This window comes from Jaculus jaculus, chromosome 8, assembly GCF_020740685.1.
Source record: "Jaculus jaculus isolate mJacJac1 chromosome 8, mJacJac1.mat.Y.cur, whole genome shotgun sequence".
Classification (NCBI taxonomy): Eukaryota; Metazoa; Chordata; class Mammalia; order Rodentia; family Dipodidae; genus Jaculus; species Jaculus jaculus.
In genome coordinates this window covers 3,939,241-3,948,012 of record NC_059109.1, presented here as the reverse complement: position 1 = coordinate 3,948,012, position 8,772 = coordinate 3,939,241, and the positions used below count along the sequence as shown (strand labels likewise).

The 8,772-nt window shown below is 45.4% G+C and overlaps 1 protein-coding gene across 1 annotated transcript; it reads left to right on the top strand.

Annotated features, from left to right (window-relative positions):
- Positions 1 to 2,040: 2,040 nt before the first annotated feature.
- Tcp11 (t-complex 11) lies at positions 2,041 to 6,723 on the top strand. Its single transcript, XM_045157246.1, has 6 exons — positions 2,041 to 2,195; positions 3,426 to 3,562; positions 4,261 to 4,478; positions 4,561 to 4,742; positions 5,491 to 5,654; positions 6,551 to 6,723. The coding sequence occupies exons 1-6, from the start codon at positions 2,041 to 2,043 to the stop codon at positions 6,658 to 6,660; spliced, it is 966 nt and encodes a 321-aa protein (XP_045013181.1). The 3' UTR covers positions 6,661 to 6,723.
- Positions 6,724 to 8,772: the final 2,049 nt, after the last annotated feature.

Below are 8,772 nucleotides of genomic sequence, written 5' to 3'. Positions count from 1 at the left end.
AATATGAAACTATTAAAGGACTGGAGAGATGGCTTAGTGGTTAAGGCGCTTACCTGTGAAGTCAAAGGACCCAGGTTCTCTTCTCCACTACCCGCGTAAGCAAGATGCACAAGGTGACACATGCGTCTGAAGTTTGCTTCGCAGTGTATGGAGGCCCTAGAGTGTCCATTCTCTCTGCCTCCCTCCCCCTCCCTCTCTCTCTCAAATAAATAAATAAAACATTAAAATTATTCCAATAGGATTGGAGAAATGAGGCAAGGCTATTAAAGAGGATTCTAAAGAATCCTAGAATTTCCGAAATCAAAGTTCTATAAATGAGTGTCAAAGTAGCAAGCTCAAGTTGGGTGTGTGTTGCATGAAAATCCAAAAAGGCCTGCCAAGCATTGTTCCTTGCTTTCATGTATGATTGAGGTGACATGACAGAGATGATCTTGACAAGCCTAGGTCACTGAGGCTGTAGAAACTGCTGGTTGAGGGTAGATTATGAATTGATGCGGAAATGACCTGCTCTCTTTGGTCTGTAGATCTTTGTGTGACATCGTAAGTATTTGCTGCTTCTCTTCATCAGATCCAGTGGACCTGTGACCACTTGAGTTCAGGCCTCATAGTATCAGTAGTACCAGTGTATATCAGGTACAATCAAGAGAAAGAAATCACACAAGCATTTTCCACAAAGATAAGATCCCATAAACAAGGAACTTGCGAAGAGCAGCAAGGCCCTTTGCGCCTGCAGTATCCCTTTAGCACCTGAGCAGATAAAACATAGCATTGTGACCTCTAAGAGCCTTGCTCCATTTTCACAGAAGGATAGATTCGGAGCAGTGGGAGTTTTGCTGGGACAGCATAATATACTATTCAAACAAATGTTCATCAAACTTCATTCTCTAGCCCCGTGTTCTGTGTGGTACAGAGGAACAGAGATGAATGAGAGTGAGTCCCTGTTGCCCAGAAACTACAAATAACTCAATTTTTGCCTATTCATCCTTGACCTTTAAAGTATTTTGAAATGGTTTAAAAAATCACTACCTTTTTTAATATTAAGATTACCTCCTTGTCATGTGGAATGGCACATGATATTGTATTTTCTGTACCCTGCACTTTAAAAACCTTAAAAATATATATTTATTTGCAAGGAGGGGGGAGAATGGGTGCACCAGGGCCTCTAGCTGCTGCAAACCAAACTCCAGATGCATGCACCCCCTTGTGCATCTGGCTTTATGTGGGGACTGGGGAATTGAATCCAAGTGGTTAAACTTTGCCAGCAGTGCCTTAACCGTTGAGCCATTTCTCCAGTCCCCTGGAGAGGTGGCCCACTGGTTAAGTCACTTGCCTGCAAAGCCGAAGGACCCAGGTTTGATTACCTAGGACCCACGTAAGCCAGATGCACAAAGTGGCACGTGCGTCTGGAGTTCATATGCAGCTATTGAAGGCCTAGGCATGCCCATTCTCTCTACCTCTCTCTCAAAAAATAAAGAAACATTTTAAAATATTTTAAAAATTATTGGAAACTTTAGTATATGGAAATCCTGTAATTTGGCCATGTTCCACTAGGACCCCCTCTTCCTAGGCAGTCCTGCTTGGTCTCATTCCTGCTGTCATCTCCATCCTCCCTCAGAATGTTTATGGGCTTAGAGTAGTGCAGTCTTGCACAGTGTTTGTAATCACTGTGAGGTCATGAAGGAACCAGTTGGTTCATGCCAGGAAGAACCCTGCATTTTAAATCACATTTCTTAACTATTAATCTCTATATTGTTCTGCTTAGAAAATGATGCACTATTGCTGTAATTTGTCCTTTTAAAGTTTTGAAGTATTGTTGGCCTCTAAACACAGGTAATATTCAATGGGAAATTTAATGACTCAACTTCTGGATCCTAAAAACATAGGTGAGGACGTCATTGGCTAAATTTAGGGATTGCCCATTGGAGGAATTTGAGACTCTAAGCAAAATGCAACTCCTTTGACTTACCTGGGCAGATCTTGTTGTCACTGCTATTACCACGGCAGAACCGCCTCAGAAGTGAGATTGAAGAAGCTTTGGACATGGACTTCCTCAAGCAGCAGGCTGATAGTGGGGACCTGAACGTCTCTTATCTTTCTAAGTACATTCTCAACATGATGGTCTTGTTGTGTGCACCAGTTCGAGATGAAGCAGTGCAGAAACTTGAGAACATTTCCGACCCTGTTCGGCTGCTGAGGTATGTGGTACTTGATTAATGCCCCCAAAACCTGCTCCAACTCCTAAACCAAGAGCTAGAGCAGACACTGGATTGTAGCCATTGTCTTGATTGGCTCTTCCCTGCTGATGACCTACCTGACTTAATACCACTCTTCTCTGGCCTATTGCTGTTTTCCCTCAGTAATGGCATTTTGATTGTCCTTAGACTGATTAGTTCTTTGCAATAAAATGCTACCATAAAATGATTCTTCTTAGCTGGGCATGGTGGAGCACACCTTTAATCCCAGCATTTGGGAGGCAGAGGTGGGAAGATCGTTGTGAGTTTGAGGCCAGCCTGATACTACATACTGAATTTCAGGTCAGCCTGGGCTAGAGTGGGAACCTACCTCAAAAAACAAAACAAACAAAAAATCTAAGAAATGGAAATATCCCTTTCCTAAGTTTTCTTTGGTCTCAGTTCACACATTTTAAGAGGACAGTGATGGGAAATTAACTCTATTTCATGGCTGTAGAATTTAAGGACCTGAGACCCAGAAAGCTAAATCAAAATATAGACAAGCCAACCAAATAAAGCAGTTGCCTTAAGAGTCAAGAGTAGCACCACTTACAATCCCACTGTCCAAAGCAGTTTGTTAATGTGCTGCTGCGTTTTTTTCCTACTGATGGCCCTTTTCTGTTGGTTTCTTTGAGGTAAGGCCTTGCTGTGTAAATCTGGGTAGCCTTGAACTCAGCAGTTCCCTTTCTGCTGATGTGCTGGGGTCACAGGTGGTGTACACCTAGCTTGGTGGTGTATACCTTGCTCTGACTATCTTTTTTAAGAGACAGCAGGAAGATCCTACTAAGGACTAATTATTTTCAGTATGCAACTGATCTTGGGTGTTAGTCATGGGCCACAAGTCATCTTTTGTAGATCTTCTAGGAAGTAGGGCTAAGTTACCTCTTTTTAAGATTCTTCCTGGAGCTGGGATGATGGCTCAGTGGGTAAAGGCACTTACTTGAAAAGCCTGCCAGCCCAGATTCAATTCCCAAGACAACCAAATGAACCAATCGCAAAAAAGTGGTACAGGCATATGGCATTCATTTGCAATGGCAAGAGATTGTGGCACATCCATATGCACAGATGCAAATAAATAACATTAAAAAAAAAACCCTAACTCTGGAATACAATGATTTATTCAGTCCTTATGTGGAATTTCTTCTCATTGGATTTTCTTTCATAGTACCAATATTTTATTTCCCTCTGATACAGAGGGATTTTCCAGGTTCTGGGCCTGATGAAAATGGACATGGTGAATTACACTATCCAGAGCCTTCAGCCCCACCCACAGGAGCATTCTATCCAGTATGAGCGGGCTAAATTCCAGGAACGACTCCACAAGGAGCCTAGTACGTATGATGCTAGGGTAGAAGTGGGGAGCTGTGGCCTTGCTTCTGACTGTCACGTGGGAACATTCTTCCTCTTCAGGAAGAAAGTTTCTTCTTCGAGCACTGGGGGTGGGGAGCAGGAGGGCATTTAATTAAGAAAGATCTCAGAGCATTGTCTAACCAGGAGTGTATCATTTTAATTAGTTTTGGTTCTGAGATAGGCTCTTACTCTTTAGCCCTGGATGACCTGAAACTTGTTATGTAGCTCAATAACCCAGGTTCTCTTGAACTCATGGCCGGTCCTCCTGCCTCAGCCTCCTGAGTGTTGGAATTACAGGTGTGTGCCATAGTGCCTGGCACCAGAAATATCCTTTTTTTCCCCCCTATGTTTTCTTTCTTTTTTAAAAAAGATTTTTTTGTGTATTTTTATTTATTTATTTGAGAGCAGACAGACTCAGAGAGAGAAAGAGACAGAGACAGAGAGAGAGAATGGGCACGCCAGGCCCTCCAGCCACTGCAAACAAATTCCAGACGCATGCACCCCCTTGTGCATCTGGCTAATGTGGGTCCTGGGGAATCAAGCCTCGAACCGGGGTCCTTAGGCTTCACAAGCAATTGCTTAACTGCTAAGCCATCTCTCCAGCCCCAGAAATATATCTTAATGAAAACTGGCCTGATGCCTTAGTGATAAATATGCTTACACACTCCTTTGGTCCTAGGCCTCCTTAATCACACCACTAAGTGGCTGACCCAAGCAGCAGCAGACCTTACCACGCCACCTCCACCTTGTCCAGATACACCTGACTCTTCCAGTGTAGCCGGTCCCTCTCCAAATGATGCAGCTAACAACCCAGAACCCCTCAGCCCTACAATGGTGTTGTCCCAGGCCTTCCTCAACCTCCTCCTCTGGGACCCTGAAAATGAAGATTTTCCTGAGGTAGGAATATGGGGGAACAGTGCCTTGTTTTGAATTTACAAAACAGGACCATCCTGATGGCCTATTCTTCCCCGATCCTCAGACCCTGCTGATGGACAGAACCCAGCTGCAGGAGCTGGAGTCCCAGTCACACCAGTTAACCATCCTTGCCTCAGTCCTTCTGGTGGCCAGTAGTTTCTCTGGCAGTGTTTTGTTTGGCTCACTCCAGTTTGTGGATAAACTGAAACGCATCACTGGGTCCCTGATGGAGGAATTTCACTCCAGGTGAGGTGCATAGGTATTTTTTTTTCAAGGTAGTGTCTCGCTCTAGCCCAGGCTGACCTGGAATACACTATGTTGCATAGATATTTTTAAAAGTAGAAGCTGTCAAGGCACACATCAGTGGGTCATGAATTATTGCTTATTTTTCACCAAAATCCACAGCAAGGGCTTTGGGCACAGTCCATAAAAAAAAAAAAGTTTATGACAAAGTCCTAAGATGGTAGTGTGAGCAGGATAGCTAGCTTGCTCTCAGTCAGTGTGGTGGTGTGCATGATGGTGGGCCAGTGATAGATGCAGGAGCCTGTCAGGCAGCAACATTGGACATATGCTGAGTGCAGCCTGTCACACCAAAGGAGACAGAAGACCAAGTGTGGGGGCGGGGACGTAGCTAGTGGGCCAGCACTTGACTAACATATGAGGCACTGGGCTTGATCCCCAGCACCTCACAAAATGAAAGAGAACAGCAAATTTGTCATTGTAATTGATGAGGCAGGGAAAACAACCATGGAAAATGTTCGGAAAAGTCTTGATGTGGATCTAAAGTTTATGGGACTCACGATCCTAGGGCGGAGCCGAGGTGTTTTTCAGTTTATATAAAGTTCCTTTTCTAAGGTTTTATATACTGTGCCACAAATGAAGGATAGTTGGTAGTTTGGGGTGATTACTGAGTCCATCCCTCAAGTGGGCCTACCTTCCTAACTCCTGCCAAGATCATCCTGTGGGTGTCAGCTTGCTCTCTGTTACGGTCTAGGCCTGAAGAGGCTATGCTGACTGTGAGTGAGCAAGTATCTCAGGAAATCCATCAGGGCCTCAAGAACATGGGCCTTGCTCCTCTGAGCAGTGACAGCACAGCATCTCTGATAGGACAGCTCCAGAACATTGCCCAGAAGGAGAACTGTGTCCGCAGTGTCATCGGTGAGCACCTGGAGGGTGGTAAGGAAGTTGGAGGCAGGGAGGGATCCCATCTGTGGAAGTCAGTTCTAAAGACATGGCCATTAAGCAAGTGAGTTCTGTGGTTGAAAATATATTCCTGACTATGGTTTGTGGGAGATGTGCATGCGGAAATTCATGAGTTTGGGGTATGAGATACTGTCCAAGCAACCTAGGTAAGTCTTGGCCTACTGGTTATTCTTTGACTGTAGTTCAAAACATTTCACACCCACACCTACCTGCCAGCAAGAAACTTGCTAGGTTGGTTTGGAAGCCATGTCTTCATGGTAGAGAACCATCCATTCCCCATGTTGAAATGAGAAATCAGTCTAAGATCTTTGTGTTACATCAAATGCTAGGATCAAACAGATGGCTACCTTTATTTTATTTTTATTTTTTGGTTTTCCAAGGTAGGGTTTCACTCTAGCCCGGGCCAACCTGGAATTCACTATGTAGTCACAGGGTGGCCTTGAACTCTTGTTGATCCTCCTACCACTGCCTCCCAAGTGCTGGGATTAAAGTTGTGTGCCATCATGTCTGGCTTTTTATTTTTTTTATTTTTGAAATAAGGTCTCTATATAGCCCAGGCTGGCTTGGAACACACTATGTAGGCTAGACTGGCTTCAAGCTGTGGTAGTCCTCCTCAGCTGTCTAATGTTAGAATACTTGAATAATCTTGAATATTGAGAAACACACTAATCCATGGTTGGATTTTGTTTATTGCTTGGTCCTTGTGTGCTGGATAGCAGTCCCCTTTCCAAGCGAACCACACTTCCCTATCTGTGGGTGTGCAGGTTGGTGAATATCTCTGTTTACTTAGAATGTGGATGAGTAAAGTCAGGGCTAAAGTTTCTCACTGAGATCTCATTGCTCTTTCCCACTGTCTTGTCCTGTTCACAGATCAGCGGATCCATCTGTTTCTCAAATGCTGTCTGGTTCTTGGTGTGCAGCGATCCCTGTCAGACCTTCCTGGAGGCCTTACTGTCATTGAGCCTGAGCTGGCAGAACTGGGCCAGAGGTTTGTCAACCTGGCACACTACAATCAGCAGGTGTTTAACCCTTACTACACCGAGATCCTAAAGACGCTCATCTCCCCAGTCCAGGCACTGGCAAAAAAAATAGAATCTCTCTGATGGCACTGGCCAGAGCCTGGCATCTTGGACCCAAGAGAAAGGCCATCTTCCTGGGGTAACATTGCCAGTGACCAGAACAGCAGCAAGCCTCCTCTGTTTCCCACAGCCAGCACACCAAGGCTGTGGGCATTAAGCATGTAAACACCAACTGGCCCAAACCCACTCCCCAATAAACTTCTGAACTGCAAGCAGACCTCCATTCTTCTTGTGCTGCAGCTGGGCCAGATCCTGGGATCTAGCCCCTAATAGCTAAAAAGCCCACAAGCCTTCAGTATTCCTGTGTACACCCTGCATTATGCAGAGATGATGGCTGAGACACCCAGGTGCTAGCATTAGGTCTTCCAAGGCTAGAGTGTCTCTAAGGGCTCTGAGAACTCTGGAGTTAGCCAGAAAGTGTAGGACCTGGGCTTGTGTTCTGAGGTTGTAGAGCAGAGGAGCTGTGGGAGCCTATATATTGTCCCGTTCACCTCAGGTGAGAACATGCTTGAAAGCATCTCACTTTAGGACCAGATTCCCTGGAGGTTTCAAGTACTAAAGTGAGAAGTCAAGGAATGAATGGTAAGAGCCCTCAGCTTCCTGTTGGTTGTACAGTCCAAGGCAGACTGCAGACAGCGCTGGCTGAGGAAAACGGATGCCGGCAGCAGGTGTGCATTGTGTGGAGGACAGGTTGGAGTGTCTTTGTCTCACTCAGGTTAACAGAGTTCATGTTGGAACAGCTGGATCAGTGGCTGACTTGGGTCATTTAGCCCTGGCCTTTACTCCTTAGCCTAGTAAGTCTCCTTGTCCCTCATTTCTGAGATGTGTGCATGCAGAGGAGTAGCCTCCATCCTTCACTCAGCCAGTGTGGGGGTTGTGGTTGTGAGCTCTCCATGTCATAAACCATATCAAATGGGGTGCTGCGGAAAGAACCTTGGCTTTTTTCCTGAGATTATAGGGTTCCAAATATGCTGTTTTTAAGTTGTCTGCAGCAGAACACGGTATGGCTGAGATGAAGAAAGTGTCAAGTTCCTTTTTAGTAATGGACAGGATAATGTGGAGATTCCCTTTTTTTTTGTTTTCAAGGTAGGGTCTCTCTCTGGCTCAGGCTGACCTGGAATTCACTATGTAGTCTCAGGGTGGCCTCGAACTCACGGTGATCCTCCTACCTCTGCCTCCCGAGTGCTGGGATTAAAGGCGTGCGCCACCACGCCCTGCACACCTTTGTTCTTTTTTTTTGAATGTATTTTATTTATTCATTTATTTATTTGAGAGAGACAGAGGCAGAGAGAAAGAGAGAGAATGGGTGCGCCAGGGCCTCCAGCCACTGCAAAGGAATTCTAGACGCATGTGCCCCCTTGTGCACCTGGCTAATGTGGGTCCTGGAGAGTTGAACTGGGATCCTTTGGCTTTGCAGGCAAACACCTTAACCTCTAAGCCATCTCTCCAGCCCCCTTACCTCTGTTCTTTTTTTTTTTATTTTTTTTATTTAATTTTTTTTTTTTTTTTTTATTTGACAGCGACAGACACAGAGAGAGACAGATAGAGGGAGAGAGAGAGAATGGGCGCGCCAGGGCTTCCAGCCTCTGCAAACGAACTCCAGACGCGTGCGCCCCCTTGTGCATCTGGCTAACGTGGGACCTGGGGAACCGAGCCTCGAACTGGGGTCCTTAGGCTTCACAGGCAAGCGCTTAACCGCCAAGCCATCTCTCCAGCCCTTACCTCTGTTCTTAAGGCAAGGGGAGAAAAATATGTTGCCACCATGTCAGGAGATGGAAAGAGCTAAGTGCAACAATTTAGAAACAACACAAGGTAGGCCTTGAGTTCCATGAGCCTGAGATTGTTTCCTCATTGGTATTTCATTAGAGGGTAGATCCTACATGGGTGATGGAGCTAGGTCAACAGATAGGTTTTCAGACTTGTAACTAGATGGCCTCAGGATGGGGACGTCTTCCAGTGAGGTTTGGCTAGTTAAGAGTCTCTGATTTGCAGTT

Excerpts from the sequence above, each read along its gene's own strand:
- Tcp11 (XM_045157246.1), top strand. The coding sequence starts at position 2,041 with ATGGACTTCCTCAAGCAGCAGGCTGATAGTGGGGACCTGAACGTCTCT. Across the intron at positions 3,563-4,260 it reads ACGACTCCACAAGGAGCCTA|GCCTCCTTAATCACACCACT; the intron begins GTACGTATGATG and ends CTTTGGTCCTAG. Across the intron at positions 5,655-6,550 it reads CTGTGTCCGCAGTGTCATCG|TGTCTTGTCCTGTTCACAGA; the intron begins GTGAGCACCTGG and ends GCTCTTTCCCAC.